Source organism: Oncorhynchus nerka, linkage group LG20, assembly GCF_034236695.1.
Source record: "Oncorhynchus nerka isolate Pitt River linkage group LG20, Oner_Uvic_2.0, whole genome shotgun sequence".
Taxonomy (NCBI): domain Eukaryota; kingdom Metazoa; phylum Chordata; class Actinopteri; order Salmoniformes; family Salmonidae; genus Oncorhynchus; species Oncorhynchus nerka.
Genome location: NC_088415.1, coordinates 93,255,875 through 93,279,334, shown reverse-complemented (window position 1 = coordinate 93,279,334; position 23,460 = coordinate 93,255,875). Strand labels below are relative to the sequence as shown.

The 23,460-nt window shown below is 43.2% G+C and overlaps 1 protein-coding gene across 1 annotated transcript in view; it reads left to right on the top strand.

Moving 5' to 3' along the window:
- The window catches only part of LOC135563129 (piezo-type mechanosensitive ion channel component 2-like), a 396,954-nt gene that overhangs the window by 313,481 nt on the left and 60,013 nt on the right, over positions 1-23,460 (top strand). Inside the window, 7 exon segments of the mRNA XM_065006107.1 lie at positions 11,896-12,078; positions 12,231-12,525; positions 18,847-18,979; positions 19,072-19,224; positions 19,394-19,552; positions 19,647-19,681; positions 19,684-19,696. Of these exon segments, the coding sequence (XP_064862179.1) occupies positions 11,896-12,078; positions 12,231-12,525; positions 18,847-18,979; positions 19,072-19,224; positions 19,394-19,552; positions 19,647-19,681; positions 19,684-19,696 (971 nt within the window).

Sequence of the window (23,460 nt, the reverse complement as noted above, 5' to 3'; positions counted from 1 at the left end):
ACAGACATAGACACTGATATAGTCGGGAGGACGGGACACAGACACTGCTATACTAGGGGCTATAGTCAAAGGATGCAGAACAGGGACAGAGGCTATAGTTGAGGACAGACATCAGAGACTGCTATACTGCTATAGTCTATGAGCAGAGGGAAGAGATGATAGATGGAAGACACTGCTATACTGCTATAGTCGGGGGACAGAGACACTGCTATACTGCTATAGTCTATGACAGACATAGACACCATCCGACAGACATAGACACTGATAAGTGTTGGATGACAGAGGGAAAAGGACACTGCTATAGTAGTGACAGACATGGAGGTGACTGCTATAGTCTATGACAGACATTGAGGTCGGCGTATTGCCTGCCTTGTGAGTGGGGGGAAGGTGAGAGGGTGAGGTTGGAAAGAAGGAGGCAGAGAGGAATGACTGATAAAGTTACATTTAAATCATTTAGCAGATCGCTCTTATCAGATGAGACTTGGAACCTGGTGCGTTCACCTAATGACATCCAGTGGAACAGCCACTTTACAATAGTGCATCTAAATCTCAAAGGGGGTGAGAAGGATTAACTTTAGAACTGTGAGAGGTATTCCTTGAAAGAGGTGGGGTTTCAGGTGTCTCCGGAAGGTGGTGATTGAACCTGGAGTGGTCTGAACATAAATGATAGGAGAGACCATGTGAGGATGACAGAGCCAAGTGACTGGTGACAGCATGGAATAGGAGGAGGGCCTAGAACAGAGCCCTGGGGGAGCCAAAGGTGAGATGACCACTCGTGGTGAGAGAGACAGATTCTCGCCACGCCACCAGACCAGAACCTGTCAGGTAGGACTGGAAACACGTGGGCGGACGAAGAGAGATGCCCAGTCGGAGAGGGTGGAGAGGAGTGATCTGATGGTTCACAGTATCGAAGAAGCCGATAGGTCTAGAAGGGAGAGCAGAGGATGAAGAGAGTTAGCTTTAGCAGTGCGGAGCGCCTCCGTGATACAGAGAAGAGCAGTCTCAGTTGAATGACTAGTCTTGAAACCTGACTGATTTGGAGGAAGAAGGTCATTCAGAGACATAGTTGACAGAGCTACAGAAGAGGCTACGTTCAAGGAGTTTTGGAATGACAAGTGGACTACACGAAGGGATACTGGTCTGTAGTTGTTGACATCGGAAGAATCTTATTGACTAAAATTTTTAAAATGATACAGTACTGCTGAAGTAGGCTCTGGCAGTGGCTGCGTTGTTGACTTTGTAGGCCAGCTGGCAGTGGCTGCGTTGTTGACACTACACTAATCAAGGTCTCCGTTGAGTCTGGAGAAGACAGTGCTGCTAGGGGATAGCTGGTCAAGCGGGCAGGTTGTTACGGCCGTTGCGTTAAAAGAACGACAATATCTGGAGCTAGAGAGGGAAAAGAGGTCAGAGCACAGGGTAGGGCAGTTTGAGCAAACCAGCGGTGTCGTTTGACTTAGACCGGGTTGTTGAGTCAAGCGAGGATCGGAATCACCTTCTTTTCAAAATGGTTGACAAGTCATCTGCAGTAAGGGAAATGAAATGGGGGATTCACCTGGGAGGAGAAGGTGGCAAAGAGCTTCCTAGGGTTAGAGGCAGATGTTCTATTTAGACGTGGTAGAAAGTTGGCTTTAGCAGCAGTGACAGAAGAGGAAAATAGCTGGCTAGGAGGTAAATTAAGATAATCACTCCTAAGACTACACACTCTAAACTCACAATTATCTTGGCTCGGCTGACAGCAAAGACAACTGTTCTGTGAGCTAGCTAACACGTAGCCACTAATCGGGAGAGGTTCAGTTGAGTGGAGGATAGGGGTTTTTACAGTGCTGGATGCAGAAAGGGGAGCTAGCTGGAGCTGTTGAGATAGCAGAATCAGGAGATAGGTTGGAGAAGGTTTGAGCAGAGGGAAGAGATGATAGGATGGAAGAGGATGTAGCTAGCTAAGCGAAATTGCTAAGATTAGACAAATCAAAACCGTTGTGCTATAGTGAAATGTTGGGACGAATCGACCGCGATACCATCCAGTAGGGGCAGTGTGGGAAGTGTTGGATGATGAGCGAGAGGGAAAAGGATACAAGGTAGTGGACGGAGACTTGGAGGAGTTGCAATGAGGTTAGTGGAAGAACAGCATCTAGTAAAGATGACAGATGCAGACACTGCCTGCCTTGTGAGTAGGGGGGAAGGTGAGAGGGTGAGGTCAAAGAGGAGAGGAGTGGAAAGAAGGAGGCAGAGAGGAATGAGTCAAAGGTAGACGTAGGGAGGTTAAAGTCTATGACAGAACTGTGAGACACTGCCGTCCTCAGGAAAGACAGCTTATCAAGGCATCAAGCTCATTGATGAACTCTCCGAGGGAACCTAGAGGGCGATAAATGATAAGGATGTTAAGCTTGAAAGGGCTGCTATAGTCTGTGACAGCATGGGATTCTATAATGACAGGCGATAGACAGATGGGTAAGTCTATGAGAAAGAGAGAATGACCACTGGGAGAGATGAGGATCTCGGTGCCACCACCCCGCTGACCAGAAGCTCTCGGGGTGTGTGAGAACACGTGGACACTGCTAAGTCTATGACAGCAGTAGACACTGCGGTGTTATCTGTGGTGATCCATGTTTCCGTCAGTGCAGACAAGACACTCTAGGGACTGGAGGGAGGCATGAGGCTGAGATGACTCTGCCTTGTTGCTATAGTCTATGACAGACATGGACACCTGGAACTCCCGTGGGACAGACATAGACACTGGGACCACCAGATTATAGGTGACAGACACAGTCACTGCTGTAGCCATGACAGGTGTGGACACTGCTATTGTATGGTCTGTGCAGAGACAGAGACAGGGATAGACAGACACATAGTTGACAGACATTGACACTGCTACGCTATAGTCAAAGACAGACATAGACATGACAAGTGGACTACAGACATAGACATGTTACTGTTATAGTCTATGACAGAGCAAGAATCTTATAGTCTAAAATGATTAAAATGCTATACTGCTATAGTCTGCTGAAGTAGACACTAGCTGGCAGTGGCTGCGTTGTTGACACTGTAGGCTAGCTGGCAGTGGCTGCTAATAGTTGACAGACGATGACACAGTCTATACATTGACTACTCATAGTCTATGACCGTTGAGTGTGATAGTTTCTACAGTGCTGCTAGACATAGACACTAGCTAGCTAGTCTATGACAGACGATTAGACACTGCGTTAAAATGACAGACAATAGACACTAGCTAACCTAGAAAATCGCTCAGACATAGACACTTATCTTTGATGACAAAGACACTGCTATAGTCTAGCAGACGTAGACACTGCTATAGTCAAACAAATCAAACACGTTGCTATAGTCTATGACAGAAATGAAACTGTATAGTACCTGTGACAGACGCGGACACTGCTATACTGGTATAGTCTAGTGACAGACTATTGACGGTGCGTATAGTCTATGACAGTTGGACACTGCTATGTCTCCTATGACAGGCGTAGACGACTGCTATAGTCTATGACAGACATAGACACTGCTATAGTCTATGACAGATAATGACACTGCTAGACTACTATACTCTAAACAGACATTATCTTGCTATAGTCTATGACAGACAAAGACAACTATATAGCTAGCTAACACTACATAGACACAGTAATCAGACATAGACACTGCTATACTGCTATAGTTAGTGACATAGTTTGACACTGCTATACTGCTATAGGTGGACAGACACAGACACTGCTATAGTCTATGACAGTGTAGACACTGCTTAGTCTATGACAGACATTGACACTGCTATTATCTTTGACAGACATAGACACTGCTATGTAGCTAGACAGACATTGACACTGCTATACTCCTATAGTCTATGACAGACATAGACACTGCTATAGTGAAATGAATGACATAGACACTGCGGACTATAGTCAATGACAGACATTGACACTGCTATAGTCTATGACAGACATAGACACTGCTATACTGCTATAGTCTATGACAGACATAGACACTGCTATAGTCTATGACAGACATAGACACTGCTATAGTCTATGACAGACATAGACACTGCTATAGTCTATGACAGACATTGACACTGCTATACTGCTATAGTCATGACACAGACATTGACACTGCTATAGTCTATGACAGACATAGACACTGCTGCTATAGTCTATGACAGACACAGACACTGCTATAGTCTATGACAGAAATAGACACTGCTATACTGCTATAGTCTATGACAGACATTGACACTGCTATACTGCTATAGTCTATGACAGACACAGACACTGCTATAGTCTATGACAGACGTAGACACTGCTATAGTCTATGACAGACATTGACACTGCTATAGTCTATGACAGACATAGACACTGCTATACTGCTATAGTCTATGACAGACATAGACACTGCTATAGTCTATGACAGACGTAGACACTGCTATAGTCTATGACAGACATAGACACTGCTATAGTCTATGACAGACGTAGACACTGATATAGTCTATGACAGACATTGACACTGCTATAGTCTATGACAGACATAGACACTGCTATAGTCTATGACAGACATTGACACTGCTATACAGCTATAGTCTATGACAGACGCAGGTCCCACGGCCGAGTTAAGAGGTTTTGGAAGACCTTCATTGTACACCGGCGTATGGGATGCTATGCTATGGGATGCTATAGGATGCTATGGGATGCTATGCTATGCTATGGGATGCTATGCTATGGGATGCTATGGGATGCTATGCTATAGTCTATGACAGACGTAGACACTGCTATAGTCTATGACAGACATAGACACTGCTATAGTCTATGACAGACATAGACACTGCTATAGTCTATGACTGACGCAGACACTGCTATAGTCTATGACAGACGTAGACACTGCTATAGTCTATGACAGACGTAGACACTGCTATAGTCTATGACAGACATGCTATGGGATGCTAAGCTATGGGATGCAATGCTATGGGGTGCTATGCTATGGGATGCTATGCTATGGGATGCTATGCTATGGGATGCTATGCTATGGGATGCTATGCTATGGGATGCTATGGGATGCTATGCTATGGGATGCTATGCTATGGGATGCTAAGCTATGGGATGCAATGCTATGGGATGCTATGCTATGGGATGCTATGCTATGGGATGCAATGCTATGGGATACTATGCTATGCTTTTTAGACGTATGAATTTAATATATTGTACATGTACTTTCTATGATAGTTTTACAGTTATTACAATCCTTTAGATGAATATGTATAGTCTCTAAATTAACACAAATGATTACTCATCTCTAAGGAAGCCCCTGAAGAAAAATAATCATAATAATAAAAATAATCCCAGACTATTTACGTTTGACATTTTAGTCATTCAGCAGACGTTCTTATTCAGAGTGATTTACAGTCAGTTCATTAATTGAAGAACAGTCAGTTCATTAATCTGAAGAACAGTCAGTTTATTCATCTGATGAACAGTCAGTCCATTAATCTGAAGAACAGTCAGTTTATTCATCTGATGAACAGTCAGTTTATTCATCTGATGAACAGTCAGTTTATTCATCTGATGAACAGTCAATTTCAGTTTATTCATCTGATGAACAGTCAGTCCATTAATCTGAAGAACAGTCAGTTTATTAATCTGATGAACAGTCAGTTTATTCATCTGATGAACAGTCAGTTCATTAATCTGAAGAACAGTCAGTTCATTAATCTGAAGAACAGTCAGTTCATTAATCTGAAGAACAGTCAGTTTGAAGAACATTCATTAATCTGAAGAACACAGTCAGTTCATTAATCTGAAGAACAGTCAGTTCATTCATCTGATGAACAGTCAGTTCATTAATCTGAAGTCATTCATCTGATGAACAGTCAGTTCATTAATCTGAAGAACAGTCAGTCATTCATCTGAAGAACAGTCAGTTCATTAATCTGAAGAACAGTCAGTTCATTAATCTGAAGAACAGTCAGTCATTCATCTGAAGAACAGTCAGTTCATTCATCTGATGAACAGTCAGTTCATTCATCTGATGAACAGTCAGTTCATTAATCTGAAGTCATTCATCTGATGAACAGTCAGTTCATTAATCTGAAGAACAGTCAGTCATTAATCTGAAGAACAGTCAATTCATTAATCTGAAGAACAGTCAGTTCATTCATCTGATGAACAGTCAGTTCATTCATCTGATGAACAGTCAGTTCATTCATCTGATGAACAGTCAGTTCATTAATCTGAAGAACAGTCAGTCATTAATCTGATGAACAGTCAGTTCATTAATCTGATGAACAGTCAGTTCATTCATCTGATGAACAGTCAGTTCATTCATCTGATGAACAGTCAGTTCATTCATCTGATGAACAGTCAGTTCATTAATCTGATGAACAGTCAGTTCATTCATCTGATGAACAGTCAGTTCATTCATCTGATGAACAGTCAGTTCATTCATCTGAAGAACAGTCAGTTCATTAATCTGATGAACAGTCAGTTCATTAATCTGAAGAACAGTCAGTCATTAATCTGATGAACAGTCAGTTCATTCATTCTTAATTTTTACCGTTATTTAACAAGTCAATTAAGAACAAATCCTCTTTTATAATACCAAGAGGCAAAAGGCCTCCTGCAGGGACGGGTGGCTGGTATTAAAAATAAAAATGTAGGACAAAACACACATCACGAGAAGAGAGATACCACAACATTACATAAAGAGAGACCTAAGACAACAACACAGCATGGTAGAAACACATGACAGCACAGCATGATAGCAACACAACATGGTAGCAGCACAACATGGTAGCAGCACAACATGGTAGCAACACATGGTAGCAGCACAACATGGTAGCAACACAACATGGTAGCAGCACAACATGGTAGCAGCACAACATGGTAGCAGAACAACATGGTAGCAGTACAACATGGTAGCAGCACAACATGGTAGCAGAACAACATGGTAGCAACACAACATGGTAGCAGCACAACATGGTAGCAACACAACATGGTAGCAGCACAACATGGTAGCAGCACAACATGGTAGCAGCACAACATGGTAGCAGCACAACATGGTAGCATCACAACATGGTAGCATCACAACATGGTAGCAGCACAACATGGTAGCAACACAACATGGTAGCAGTACAACATGGTAGCAGTACAACATGGTAGCAGTACAACATGGTAGCAGCACAACATGGTAGCAGCACAACATGGTAGCAGTACAAAACATGCTACAAACATTAGGACAGACAACAGCACAAAGGGCAAGAAGGCAGAGACAACGATACATCACGCGAAGCAGCCACAACTGTCAGTAAGGTAGAGACAACAATACATCACGCGAAGCAGCCACAACTGTCAGTAAGGTAGAGACAACGATACATCACGCGAAGCAGCCACAACTGCCAGTAAGGTAGAGACAACGATACATCACGCGAAGCAGCCACAACTGTCAGTAAGGTAGAGACAACAATACATCACGCGAAGCAGCCACAACTGTCAGTAAGGTAGAGACAACAATACATCACGCGAAGCAGCCACAACTGTCAGTAAGGTAGAGACAACAATACATCACGCGAAGCAGCCACAACTGTCAGTAAGGTACAGACAACGATACATCACGCGAAGCAGCCACAACTGTCAGTAAGGTAGAGACAACGATACATCACGCGAAGCAGCCACAACTGTCAGTAAGGCAGAGACAACGATACATCACGCGAAGCAGCCACAACTGTCAGTAAGGTAGAGACAACGATACATCACGCGAAGCAGCCACAACTGTCAGTAAGGCAGAGACAACGATACATCACGCGAAGCAGCCACAACTGTCAGTAAGGTAGAGACAACGATACATCACGCGAAGCAGCCACAACTGTCAGTAAGGTAGAGACAACGATACATCACGCGAAGCAGCCACAACTGTCAGTAAGGTAGAGACAACGATACATCACGCGAAGCAGCCACAACTGTCAGTAAGGTAGAGACAACGATACATCACGCGAAGCAGCCACAACTGTCAGTAAGGTAGAGACAACGATACATCACGCGAAGCAGCCACAACTGTCAGTAAGGTAGAGACAACGATACATCACGCGAAGCAGCCACAACTGTCAGTAAGGTAGAGACAACGATACATCACGCGAAGCAGCCACAACTGTCAGTAAGGTAGAGACAACGATACATCACGCGAAGCAGCCACAACTGTCAGTAAGGTAGAGACAACGATACATCACGCGAAGCAGCCACAACTGTCAGTAAGGTAGAGACAACGATACATCACGCGAAGCAGCCACAACTGTCAGTAAGGTAGAGACAACGATACATCACGCGAAGCAGCCACAACTGTCAGTAAGGTAGAGACAACATTACATCACGCGAAGCAGCCACAACTGTCAGTAAGGTAGAGACAACGATACATCACGCGAAGCAGCCACAACTGTCAGTAAGGTAGAGACAACGATACATCACGCGAAGCAGCCACAACTGTCAGTAAGGTAGAGACAACGATACATCACGCGAAGCAGCCACAACTGTCAGTAAGGTAGAGACAACGATACATCACGCGAAGCAGCCACAACTGTCAGTAAGGTAGAGACAACGATACATCACGCGAAGCAGCCACAACTGTCAGTAAGGTAGAGACAACGATACATCACGCGAAGCAGCCACAACTGTCAGTAAGGTAGAGACAACGATACATCACGCGAAGCAGCCACAACTGTCAGTAAGGTAGAGACAACGTTACATCACGCGAAGCAGCCACAACTGTCAGTAAGGCAGAGACAACGATACATCACGCGAAGCAGCCACAACTGTCAGTAAGGTAGAGACAACGATACATCACGCGAAGCAGCCACAACTGTCAGTAAGGTAGAGACAACATTACATCACGCGAAGCAGCCACAACTGTCAGTAAGGTAGAGACAACGATACATCACGCGAAGCAGCCACAACTGTCAGTAAGAGAGTCCATGATTGAGTCTTTGAATGTAGAGATTGAGATAAAACTGTCCAGTGTTTTTTTCAGCTCGCTACCTTCAACGAACTGAAAATACGAGCGACCCAGAGATGTGAGTGCTTTGGGGACCTTTAACAGAATGCGACTGGCAGAATGGGGGTTGTATGTGGAGGATGAGGGTTGCAGTAGATATGTCAGATAGCAGGAAGTGAGCCCTAAGAGGGTTTTGTAAATAAACATCAACCAGTGGGTCTTGCGACAGGTATACAGAGATGAGGAGTTTAGAGTTCAGGAATGACGAGAGCACCCTTACCTGCCGATCTATAAATTACATCTCCGTAATCTAGCATGGGTAGGATGGTCATCTGAATCAGGGTTAGTTTGGCAGCTGGGGTGAAAGAGGAGTGATTATGATAGAGGAAACCAAGTCTAGATTTAACCTTAGCCTGCAGCTTCTCTCTGCTGAGAGAAGGACAGTGTACCGGACGATGGGGGGGCAGACTTCTTACGGAGCCACATGATCTTTGTCTTGGAGGTGTTCAGAACAAGGTTAAGGGCAGAGAAAGCTTGTTGGACACTAAGAAAGCTTGGTTGTAGAGCATTTAACACAAACTCCAGGGAGGGGCCAGCGGAGTATATGACTATATCATCTGCATATAAATGGATGAGAGAGCTTCCTACTGCCTGAGCTATATTGTTGATGTAAATTGAGAAGAGCGTGGGGCCTAGGATCGAGCCTTGGGGTATTCCCTTGCCTCCGAGACAACAACACTCCTTAGCCAATCCATAAGAATGGAATGGTCTGCTGTATCAAAAGCTTAAAAATAGCAGCACAACATTGCACAAAATCAAGGGCAGTGGTGACATAATTTAGGACCTTTAAGGTTATACCTCATAATGACAAAGTGAAAATATGTTTTTTGAAATTTGTGCAATTATTTTTGTAAATGAAATACGGAAATACACTATATATACAAAGGTATGTGGACACCCCTTCAAATGAATGGATTCAGCTATTTCAGCCATACCCATTGCTGATAAGTGTATACAATCGAGCGCACAGCCATCCAATCTCCATAGACAAACATTGGCAGTAGAATGGCTTTACGGAAGACCTCAGTGACTTTCAATGTGGCACTGTCATAAGATTGCCAACAAGTCAGTTCGTTAAATTTCTGCTCTGCTAGAGCGGCCCCGGTCAACTGGAAATGCTGTTATTGTGAAGTGGAAACGTCTAGGAGCAACAACGGCTCAGCCGCGAAGTGGTAGACCAAACAAGCAGGACAGAGCGCCTAAAAATGGTCTGTCGTTGGTTGCAACACTCATGACCGAGTTCCAAACTGCCTCTGGAAGCAACGAGATCTGTTCGTTTGGAGCTTCATGAAACGGGTTTCCATGGTTGAGCAGCCTCACACAAGCCTAACATCACCATGCGCAACGCAGTGGAAACCTGTTCTCTGGAGTGATGAATCACGCTTCACCATCAGGCAGTCCGACGGACGAATCTGAGTTTGGCGGATGCAAGGAGAACGTTACCTGCCCGAATGCATAGCACAAACTGTAAAGTTTGGGGCAGGAGGAATAATGGTCTGGGGCTTTTTGTCATGGTTCCGGCTAGGCCTCTTAGTTTCAGTGAAGGGAAATCTTAACGCTACAGCATACAATGACATTCTAGATGATTCTGTGCCTCCAACTTCGTGGCAACAGTTTGGGAAAGGCTTTTTGCTGTTTCAGCATGACAATGCCTCCGTGGACAAAGCGAGGTCCATGCAGAAATGGTTTATCGAGATCGGTGTGGAAGAACTTGACTGGCCTGCGCAGAGCCCTGACCTCAACCCCATCAAACACGTTAGGAGTGAATTGGAACGCCGGCTGCGAGCCAGGCCTTATCGCCCAACATCAGTGCCCGACCTCACTAATGCTCTTGTGGCTGAATGGAAGCAAGTCCCCAGTAGATGTTCCAACATCAACTGGAACGCCTTCCCAGAAGAGTGAAAGCCAGTATAGCAGCAAAGGGGGACCAACTCCATATTAATGCCCATGATTTTGGAATGAGATGTTTGACAAACAGGTGTATACTTTTGGCCATGTTGTGTATTTTTTGGTGCAGATTTGTGGGACGCTCTTAAAGGGGAAATGAATCGTTATGAGGAAGGAACTATGACAATAGTTAGACTATGATAATCAAAATAAACACTTTAATCTATAAAAAAAAGAAAAACGTTTGTCACAGAAAATAGATGATTTGCACTATGGATCAGATGAGATGGAGGTCATTACCACTAATAAGGACATTTTAGATATGCCGCAGAATGTTTAAACACACCAAGATGTTCCACAAGCAGATGTCCACATACTTTTGGTCATGTAGTGTATCTCATTTATTCACACCTCTGAGTCAATACATGTTAGAATCACCTTTGGCAGCGATTTCAGCTATGAGTCTATCTGGTCTCCCCTAAGAGCTTTGCACACCTGGATTGTACAATATTTGCACGTATATTGTTTTTATAAATCTTCAAGCTCTGTCAAGTTGGTTGTTGATCATTGCTAGTCAGCCATTTTCAATATTATAATATATAATATTATGTATATAATATTTAAAAATATTCATTTCCGGGGTTCGAAAAAATGAGTGCAGAATGCTAACTCCCGTTCGTGTAAGCTGGTAGCATAGCTAGCTATATACAAACCGCAGATGGTTCTTTTTATATTTGCAAGGCAGTTGATGATGACATCAACATGTATTGGGGTTGACCTCCATACCATTATACTTATATTTTTTACCTCAACATGGTGTGAAAGACACATAGAAACAGTAGGCAAATTTTTCTGGGGTGCAATCAGGAAATTGAGTGGCGTTGCCATGGCATTTCCATTGTTTCAGTGAAATGCGATGGGATCTCTTTACTGCATCTATACTATTGTCGGGTTTTACTTGCATGTCTTCTCTTCTAGGTCGCCATCGTCATCAAGTACTTCTGCCAGTTTGGCTTCTTTCCCTTCAACCAGAACCCGAAGGTGAATGGGAATAAACCCTACCACCCTCCAAACATCATCGGAGTGGAGAAGAAAGATGGATACGTCGTCTATGACCTCATACAGCTTCTGGCGCTCTTCTTCCACAGGTCCATCCTGAAGGTACGGCTGATCTAGGATCAGGTCTTTCAGGTCTTTGTTATTATCAAATAGGTATTACTTACATCTCTTGGTCTCAGATCGCAATACCATGTGATTGTTTTGTTTCGTACTCTATTGGTACCCTACCTTTCCTCTACACTCTCCCGTCGTAGTGTCATGGTCTCTGGGACGAAGACGACCTTAAGGACACCAAGAAGGAGATCCTTCACCAGGACACTGAGTCGAAGGAAGACGAGAAGGAGAGGGACGCCACCCCCGTGCCGTCCTACCCCCGCGAGAGGAAGGGGTCGACACAGACCCTCAGGTCTATAAATCTGGGCGTGGGCACCTCCGTGGACTCCATGCACTACCTCCAGCAACAGCAGCAGACCTACCAGAGAAGAAAGAGCTCCAGTGGAGGGTCTCATATCTCCCACCAGTCAGTCCACTCTGTACGCTCCAAGAGAGGTCAGGGACATACTTTACTTGGCAACTTTACATTTACATTCCACATGTTAGTCATGTAGCAGACGCTCTTATCCAGAGCGACTTAGTGAGTGTCTTCCATTTTCATATTTCTTCGTGCTTGTCCCCCGTGGGATTCGAACCCACAACCCTGGCATTGCAAGTGCCATGCACTCTATACTCTACTTTCCTTGGCTACTTACTGTATGTTATGTGGCTACTTACTGTACTTTACTGTATTTGGCTACTTACTGTACTTTATGTGACTACTTACTGTACTTTATGTGACTACTTACTGTACTTTATGTGACTACTTACTGTACTTTACTTGACTACTTACTGTACCTTACTTGACTTGACTACTTACTGTACTTTACTTTACTTGACTACTTACTATTTTTTTTATTTTTTTTTTATTTCACCTTTATTTAACCAGGTAGGCTAGTTGAGAACAAGTTCTCATTTGCAACTGCGACCTGGCCAAGATAAAGCATAGCAGTGTGAACAGACAACACAGAGTTACACATGGAGTAAGCAATTAACAAGTCAATAACACAGTAGAAAAAAATAAAAAAAATAAAAAAATAAAATGGGCAGTCTATATACAATGTGTGCAAAAGGCATGAGGTAGGCGAATAATACAATTTTGCAGATTAACACTGGGGTGATAAATGATCAGATGGTCATGTACAGGTAGAGATATTGGTGTGCAAAAGAGCAGAAAGGTAAATAAATAAATAAAATAAAAAAACAGTATAAAAACAGTATGGGGATGAGGTAGGTGAAAATGGGTGGGCTAATTACCAATAGACTATGTACAGCTGCAGCGATCGGTTAGCTGCTCGGATAGCTGATGTTTGAAGTTGGTGAGGGAGATAAAAGTCTCAACTTCAGCGATTTTTTGCAGTTCATTCCAGTCACAGGCAGCAGAGTACTGGAACGAGAGGCGGCCAAATGAGGTGTTGGTTTTAGGGATGATCAGTGAGATACACCTGCTGGAGCGTGTGCTACGGATGGGTGTTGCCATCGTGACCAGTGAACTGAGATAAGGCGGAGCTTTACCTAGCATGGACTTGTAGATGACCTGGAGCCAGTGGGTCTGGCGGCGAATATGTAGCGAGGGCCAGCCGACTAGAGCATACAAGTCGCAGTGGTGGGTGGTATAAGGTGCTTTGGTGACAAAACGGATGGCACTATGATAGACTGCATCCAGTTTGCTGAGTAGAGTGTTGGAAGCCATTTTGTAGATGACATCGCCGAAATCGAGGATCGGTAGGATAGTCAGTTTTACTAGGGTAAGCTTGGCGGCGTGAGTGAAGGAGGCTTTGTTGCGGAATAGAAAGCCGACTCTTGATTTGATTTTCGATTGGAGATGTTTGATGTGAGTCTGGAAGGAGAGTTTGCAGTCTAGCCAGACACCTAGGTACTTATAGATGTCCACATATTCAAGGTCGGAACCATCCAGGGTGGTGATGCTAGTCGGGCATGCGGGTGCAGGCAGCGATCGGTTGAAAAGCATGCATTTGGTTTTACTCGCGTTTAAGAGCAGTTGGAGGCCACGGAAGGAGTGCTGTATGGCATTGAAGCTCGTTTGGAGGTTAGATAGCACAGTGTCCAATGACGGGCCGAAAGTATATAGAATGGTGTCGTCTGCGTAGAGGTGGATCAGGGAATCGCCCAGCAAGAGCAACATCATTGATATATACAGAGAAAAGAGTCGGCCCGAGAATTGAACCCTGTGGCACCCCCATAGAGACTGCCAGAGGACCGGACAGCATGCCCTCCGATTTGACACACTGAACTCTGTCTGCAAAGTAATTGGTGAACCAGGCAAGGCAGTCATCCGAGAAACCGAGGCTATTGAGTCTGCCGATAAGAATATGGTGATTGACAGAGTCGAAAGCCTTGGCGAGGTCGATGAAGACGGCTGCACAGTACTGTCTTTTATCGATGGCGGTTATGATATCGTTTAGTACCTTGAGCGTGGCTGAGGTGCACCCGTGACCGGCTCGGAAACCAGATTGCACAGCGGAGAAGGTACGGTGGGATTCGAGATGGTCAGTGACCTGTTTGTTGACTTGGCTTTCGAAGACCTTAGATAGGCAGGGCAGGATGGATATAGGTCTATAGCAGTTTGGGTCCAGGGTGTCTCCCCTTTGAAGAGGGGGATGACTGCGGCAGCTTTCCAATCCTTGGGGATCTCAGACGATATGAAAGAGAGGTTGAACAGGCTGGTAATAGGGGTTGCGACAATGGCGGCAGATAGTTTCAGAAATAGAGGGTCCAGATTGTCAAGCCCAGCTGATTTGTACGGGTCTAGGTTTTGCAGCTCTTTCAGAACATCTGCTATCTGGATTTGGGTAAAGGAGAACCTGGAGAGGCTTGGGCGAGGAGCTGCGGGGCGGAGCTGTTGGCCGAGGTTGGAGTAGCCAGGCGGAAGGCATGGCCAGCCGTTGAGAAGTGCTTATTGAAGCTTTCGATAATCGTGGATTTATCGGTGGAGACCGTGTTACCTAGCCTCAGTGCAGTGGGCAGCTGGGAGGAGGTACTCTTGTTCTCCATGGACTTCACAGTGTCCCAGAACTTTTTGGAGTTGGAGCTACAGGATGCAAACTTCTGCCTGAAGAAGCTGGCCTTAGCTTTCCTGACTGACTGCGTGTATTGGTTCCTGACTTCCCTGAACAGTTGCATATCACGGGGGCTATTCGATGCTATTGCAGTCCGCCACAGGATGTTTTTGTGCTGGTCGAGGGCAGTCAGGTCTGGAGTGAACCAAGGGCTGTATCTGTTCTTGGTTCTGCATTTTTGAACGGAGCATGCTTATCTAAAATGGTGAGGAAGTTACTTTTAAAGAATGACCAGGCATCCTCAACTGACGGGATGAGGTCAATGTCCTTCCAGGATACCCGGGCCAGGTCGATTAGAAAGGCCTGCTCACAGAAGTGTTTTAGGGAGCGTTTGACAGTGATGAGGGGTGGTCGTTTGACTGCGGCTCCGTGGCGGATACAGGCAATGAGGCAATGATCGCTGAGATCCTGGTTGAAGACAGCGGAGGTGTATTTGGAGGGCCAGTTGGTCAGGATGACGTCTATGAGGGTGCCCTTGTTTACAGAGTTAGGGTTGTACCTGGTGGGTTCCTTGATGATTTGAGTGAGATTGAGGGCATCTAGCTTACATTGTAGGACTGCCGGGGTGTTAAGCATATCCCAGTTTAGGTCACCTAACAGAACAAACTCTGAAGCTAGATGGGGGCGATCAATTCACAAATGGTGTCCAGGGCACAGCTGGGAGCTGAGGGTGGCCGGTAGCAGGCGGCAACAGTGAGAGACTTATTTCTGGAGAGGGTAATTTTCAAAATTAGTAGTTCGAACTGTTTGGGTATGGACCTGGAAAGTATGACATTACTTTGCAGGCTATCTCTGCAGTAGACTGCAACTCCGCCCCCTTTGGTAGTTCTATCTTGACGGAAGATGTTATAGTTGGGTATGGAAATCTCTGAATTTTGGTGGCCTTCCTGAGCCAGGATTCAGACACGGCAAGGACATCAGGGTTAGCAGAGTGTGCTAAAGCAGTGAGTAAAACAAACTTAGGGAGGAGGCTTCTGATGTTGACATGCATAAAACCAAGGCTTTTCGATCACAGAAGTCAACAAATGAGGGTACCTGGGGACATGCAGGGCCTGGGTTTACCTCCACATCACCGCGGAACAGAGAAGGAGTAGTATGAGGGTGCGGCTAAAGGCTATCAAAACTGGTCGCCTAGAGCGTTGGGGGCAGAGGATAAGAGGAGCAGGTTTCTGGGCATGGTAGAATATATTCAGGGCATAATGCACAGACATGGGTATGGTGGGGTGCGGGTACAGCGGAGGTAAGCCCAGGCACTGGGTGATGATGAGACAGGTTGTATCTCTGGACATGCTGGTTGTAATGGGTGAGGTCACCGCATGTGTGGGAGGTGGGACAAAGGAGGTAACAGGGGTATGCAGAGTGGGTCTAGGGGCTCCATTGTGAACTAAAACAATTATAACTAACCTGAACAACAGTATACAAGGCATATTGACATCTGAGAGAGACATACAGCGAGGCATACAGTAATCACAGGTGTTGAATTTGGAAAGCTAGCTAAAAACAGTAGGCGAGGCTAATCCGCTAGCACAACAAACAGCAGGTAAAATGGCGTTGACTAGGCAACGGGGCCGACAGGTAAGACAAACAAGCAGAAAGGAGTACCGTGATTAATGGACAGTCCAGCGTGAGTCAGCTATGTAGCCTAGAGATCAGTGTCCAGGGGGCAGCGGTGGATGGGCAGGGGGGCTGGCGAGTGATTCAGGTTTTTTTTTTTTTTTTTTTTTTTTAACTAACAATGACTAACTAGCTTGTAGCTAGTTAGCTGGTTAGCGTCTGGAGGTTCTTGAGTGTCATAAAAATAAAAATAAGAGTAAAAGTAATAAGCGATTCCGTATCACATTGGGTGAGGCAGGTTTCCGGAAGGTATAAACAAATTAAAAATCAAAAAGAGATAGAAAGTAAATGGGGTCAGAGAGTGATTGGGACGGTGGTACAGACGGTTAGCAGGCCTGTGCTAACAAGCTAACAGTTCGTAGGCCCGAGCTAGACAAGGTAGCAGTTAGCGGACCGGAGCTTGACAAGCTAGCCGTTAGCAGGCCGAATTAGTAAGCAGGGAGATAGAGAGGGCTAGAGAGTTAACCTTTGGGGACGTCGCGATGGGGTGAGTCTGTTTATTTATTCCTCTTCATGCGGTGAGCTGGAGATACAGCGATTCAGAAAGCTCGCGGGCCTTGGCCAGCAGATGGATCTTTGGCGATGTCGCAGCGGAGAAGCCTGTTGAAACCCCTCGGACGATTATGTCGGCGGACCAGTCGTGATGGATCGGCGGGGCTCCGTGTCGGCAGTAGAGGGTCAGTCGAGGTCCAGGCCAATTGGCAAATTAGGTATTTTTGGACCTCTTCGGGTAGTCGGGAGATGGGTTTAGCTCGAGGCTAGCTCAGGCTAACTGGTGCTTGCTCTGGGACAGAGACGTTAGCCAGGAGTAGCCACTCGGATTGCAGCTAGCTATTTACGATGATCCGGTATAAAGCTTCAGAGCTTGCGGTAGGAATCCGGAGATGTGGTAGAGAAAAAGCAGTCTGATATGCTTTGGGTAGATGTCGCTGGTGTCCTAGTTAGCGTTGAAGACCGCTAGCAGTGGCTAGCTAGTAGCTAGTTAGCGGCTAGCTTCTGATGAGGGTTCGATTCTAAAGCATAGAAAAAGCAGATCCGTACCACATTGGGTGATGCGGGTTGCAGGAGAGTATATTCAGCCTGTGGTTGGGAAGTGAGATTAAAATATGTACGAAATATATACGGAAAAAAAAGAGGAAAAAAACTATATTTACACTATACAGGACGGGACAAGACAAAACACACGTCCGACTGCTACGCCATCTTGGATATGAGTGTACTATACTTTACTGTATTTGGCTACTTACTGTAACTTACTTTATGTGGCTACTTACTGTACTTTACTTGACTACTTACTGTACCTTACTTGACTTGACTACTTACTGTACCTTACTTGACTTGACTACTTACTGTACTGTACTTTACTTGACTACTTACTATACTTTACTGTATTTGGCTACTTACTGTACCTTACTTTACTTGGCTACTTACTGTACTTTACTGACTACTTACTGTACTTTACTTTACTTGACTACTTACTGTACCTTACTTGACTACTTAATGTACTTTACTTGACTACTTACTGTACTTTACTTTACTTGACTACTTAATGTACCTTACTTGACTACTTAATGTACTTTACTTGACTACTTAATGTACTTTACTTGACTACTTAATGTACTTTACTTGACTACTTACTGTACCTTACCTTACTTGACTACTTACTGTACATTACTTTACTTGACTACTTACTGTACATTACTTTACTTGACTACTTAATGTTCTTTACTTGACTACTTAATGTACTTTACTTGACTACTTACTGTACTTTACTTGACTACTTACTGTACTTTACTTGACTACTTAATGTACTTTACTTGACTACTTACTGTACTTTACTTGACTACTTAATGTACTTTACTTGACTACTTGATGTACTTTACTTGACTACTTAATGTACCTTACTTTACTTGACTACTTACTTTACCTTACTTGCCTACTTAATGTACCAACTTATTTTACTTAGCTAATTAGCCACTTTACTTTACAATAGGGATGGGGCCTTGCTCAATACATTTAGAGATGTAAGCTCATTAAATCTAGCCTTTAGCTCATTGACATGCGTTGCCATCGTTTCACCCAGGCAGCACCAACTCCAGGAACAGTAGCCGTAGAGATTGGAGTGAGGTGTCAGTGCAGCAGAAGACCAAGAAACAGCTGATCATGGAGAAACTCAAAGAACAGATGATCAAAGCCAAGACCTTCACTATCAAGAGGTGGGCTTGATTGATTGATTTATTAAATGGCTCTTTGTCATAAAATTAACCTAACATAATATTCTTGTACATTTGTTTTGTATTCTCTCCAGGACCATGAAGGTGTACCTGCCCATCCGTCTGTTCTTCTACAACCTGCTCCATCCAGAGTACAGCGCTTTGACAGATGTCTATGTCCTCATGTTCCTGGCCGAACCGTCGACTTCATCATCATCGTCTTACGGATTTTCTGCTTTTGGGAGTACGTACGTGGCTTGTCTCTTTACATTTGACATGATCTTATCATCCCGTCGGAAACAGTCAACAGGGTCCTGTGTGCCTCAGTCGGTCTTGGCAACACCAAAGTTATGGGTTCAATTCCCGCTCTGATCACATATTAAAAATGTGACATTAATTACTTCTTCTTCTCCTCAGAAACACTTGGAGCCGACTTACGTCGTCTCTGTCGGAGGACCAGGTTCCCGGAGCCTTCCTGGTGATGATTCTTATCCAGTTTGGGACCATGGTGGTGGACCGGGCCCTGTACCTCAAGAAGACAGTGCTGGGGAAGGTCATCTTCCAGGTGATCCTGGTGTTCGGGATCCCTTCTGGATGTTCTTCATCCTCCCGGACTCTCTGATAGGTAAATACTCACCTTGTGATGTTCATTTGTTAATTGGTTAATTAGTTATGGGATCCACTTCTGGATGTTCTTCATCCTGCCGGACTCTCTGATAGGTAAATACTCACCTTGTGATGTTCATCTGTTAATTGGTTAATTAGTTATGGGATCCACTTCTGGATGTTCTTCATCTTGCCCAGAATCTGAGGTAACAACCATTCCTAATACTTCCTATAAATAACCTCTTCATAATGCATTATAATCACATGTATAATGCTTTATATACTAATGGTCATCATTTATTTCTGGATGTTCTTCATCCTGCCTGGAGTCGCTGAGAAATAGACTTCCCTCCTTTCTGTGTTAATTAGCTAATTCATCTGATATAAATTCATTTGATTGATTGAATTAGTTCATTTGTAAACATATCCATTTTTTTCAGATCTGCATGAGTCCCTATGGGGTAGGGGCTTGTGATCGATTAAGGATGTATCATTAGTAACCGTGTTCAGCATTAGGTGCCGTGTTCAGCATTAGTAACCGTGTTCAGCATTAGGTGCCGTGTTCAGCATTAGTAACCGTGTTTATCATTAGTAACCGTGTTTATCATTAGTAACCGTGTTAAGCATTAGTAACCGTGTTCAGTATTAGTAACCGTGTATATCATTAGTAACCGTGTTTAGCATTAGTAACCATGTTCAGCATTAGTAACCGTGTTTATCATTAGTAAATGTGTTTATCATTAGTAACCGTGTTCAGCATTAGTAACCGTGTTTATCATTAGTAACCGTGTTCAGCATTAGTAACCGTGTTCAGCATTAGTAACCGTGTTTATCATTAGTAACCGTGTTCAGCATTAGTAACCGTGTTTATCATTAGTAACCGTGTTTATCATTAGTAACCGTGTTTATCATTAGTAACCGTGTTTAGCATTAGTAACCGTGTTCAGCATTAGTAACTGTGTTTATCATTAGTAACCGTGTTTATCATTAGTAACCGTGTTCAGCATTAGTAACCGTGTTCAGCATTAGTAACCGTGTTCAGCATTAGTAACCGTGTTCAGCATTAGTAACCGTGTTTATCATTAGTAACCGTGTTTATCATTAGTAACCGTGTTCAGGATTAGTAACCGTGTTCATCATTAGTAACCGTGTTCAGGATTAGTAACCGTGTTTATCATTAGTAACCGTGTTTATCATTAGTAACCGTGTTCAGCATTAGTAACCGTGTTTATCATTAGTAACCGTGTTTATCATTAGTAACCGTGTTTATCATTAGTAACCGTGTTTATCATTAGTAACCGTGTTCAGCATTAGTAACCGTGTTTAGCATTAGTAACCGTGTTTATCATTAGTAACCGTGTTTATCATTAGTAACCGTGTTTATCATTAGTAACCGTGTTCAGCATTAGTAACCGTGTTTATCATTATTAACCGTGTTTATCATTAGTAACCGTGTTTATCATTAGTAAGACGTGTTTATCATTAGTAACCGTGTTCAGGATTCCACGTGTTTATCATTAGTAACCGTGTTCAGCCTTAGTAACCGTGTTCAGGATTAGTAACCGTGTTTATCATTAGTAACCGTGTTCAGCATTAGTAACCGTGTTTAGCATTAGTAACCGTGTTTATCATTAGTAACCGTGTTTAGCATTAGTAACCGTGTTCAGCATTAGTAACCGTGTTTAGCATTAGTAACCGTGTTCAGCATTAGTAACCGTGTTCAGCATTAGTAACCGTGTTTATCATTAGTAACCGTGTTTAGCATTAGTAACCGTGTTTAATTAGTAACCGTGTTGATGTTCATCGTGTTTAATTATTAACCGTGTTCAGCATTAGTAACCGTGTTTATCATTAGTAACCGTGTTCAGCATTAGTAACCGTGTTCAGCATTAGTAACCGTGTTTATCATTAGTAACCGTGTTCAGCATTATTAACGTGTTCACATTAGTAACCGTGTTCAGCATTAGTAACCGTGTTTATCATTAGTAACCGTGTTCAGCATTAGTCGTGTTTATCATTACTAATCGTGTTTATCATTAGTAACTCGTGTTCAGCATTAGTAACCGTGTTTATCATTAGTAACCGTGTTCAGCATTAGTAACCGTGTTTATCATTAGTAACCGTGTTTATCATTAGTAACCGTGTTCAGGATTAGTAACCGTGTTCAGGATTAGTAACCGTGTTTATCATTTAACCGTGTTCAGCATTAGAAACCGTGTTTATCATTAGTAACCGTGTTCAGCATTAGAAACCGTGTTTAGCATTAGTAACCGTGTTTATCATTAGTAACCGTGTTTATCATTAGTAACCGTGTTTAGCATTAGTAACCGTGTTGCATTAGTAACCGTGTTCAGCATTAGTAACCGTGTTTATCATTAGTAACCGTGTTTATCATTAGTAACCGTGTTCAGCATTAGTAACCGTGTTTATCATTAGTAACCGTGTTTATCATTAGTAACCGTGTTCAGCATTAGTAACCGTGTTTATCATTAGTAACCGTGTTCAGCATTAGTAACCGTGTTTATCATTAGTAACCGTGTTTATCATTAGTAACCGTGTTTATCATTAGTAACCGTGTTCAGCATTAGTAACCGTGTTCAGCATTAGTAACCGTGTTCAGCCTTAGTAACCGTGTTCAGCATTAGTAACCGTGTTCAGCATTAGTAACCGTGTTTATCATTAGTAACCGTGTTCAGCATTAGTAACCGTGTTTATCATTAGTAACCGTGTTTATCATTAGTAACCGTGTTAAGCATTAGTAACCGTGTTCAGCATTAGTAACCGTGTATATCATTAGTAACCGTGTTTAGCATTAGTAACCATGTTCAGCATTAGTAACCGTGTTTATCATTAGTAAATGTGTTTATCATTAGTAACCGTGTTCAGCATTAGTAACCGTGTTTATCATTAGTAACCGTGTTCAGCATTAGTAACCGTGTTCAGCATTAGTAACCGTGTTTATCATTAGTAACCGTGTTCAGCATTAGTAACCGTGTTTATCATTAGTAACCGTGTTTATCATTAGTAACCGTGTTCAGCATTAGTAACCGTGTTTATCATTAGTAACCGTGTTTATCATTAGTAACCGTGTTTATCATTAGTAACCGTGTTTAGCATTAGTAACCGTGTTCAGCATTAGTAACTGTGTTTATCATTAGTAACCGTGTTTATCATTAGTAACCGTGTTTAGCATTAGTAACCGTGTTCAGCATTAGTAACCGTGTTCAGCATTAGTAACCGTGTTTATCATTAGTAACCGTGTTTATCATTATTAACCGTGTTTATCATTAGTAACCGTGTTTATCATTATTAACCGTGTTTATCATTAGTAACCGTGTTTATCATTAGTAACCGTGTTCAGGATTAGTAACCGTGTTCATCATTAGTAACCGTGTTCATCATTAGTAACCGTGTTCAGGATTAGTAACCGTGTTTATCATTAGTAACCGTGTTTATCATTAGTAACCGTGTTTAGCATTAGTAACCGTGTTCAGCATTAGTAACCGTGTTTATCATTAGTAACCGTGTTTATCATTAGTAACCGTGTTCAGCCTTAGTAACCGTGTTTATCATTATTAACCGTGTTCAGCATTAGTAACCGTGTTTATCATTAGTAACCGTGTTTATCATTAGTAACCGTGTTCAGCATTAGTAACCGTGTTTATCATTAGTAACCGTGTTCAGCATTAGTAACCGTGTTTATCATTAGTAACCGTGTTTATCATTAGTAACCGTGTTTATCATTATTAACCGTGTTCAGCATTAGTAACCGTGTTTATCATTAGTAACAGTGTTTATCATTAGTAACCGTGTTCAGCATTAGTAACCGTGTTTATCATTAGTAACCGTGTTTATCATTAGTAACCGTGTTTATCATT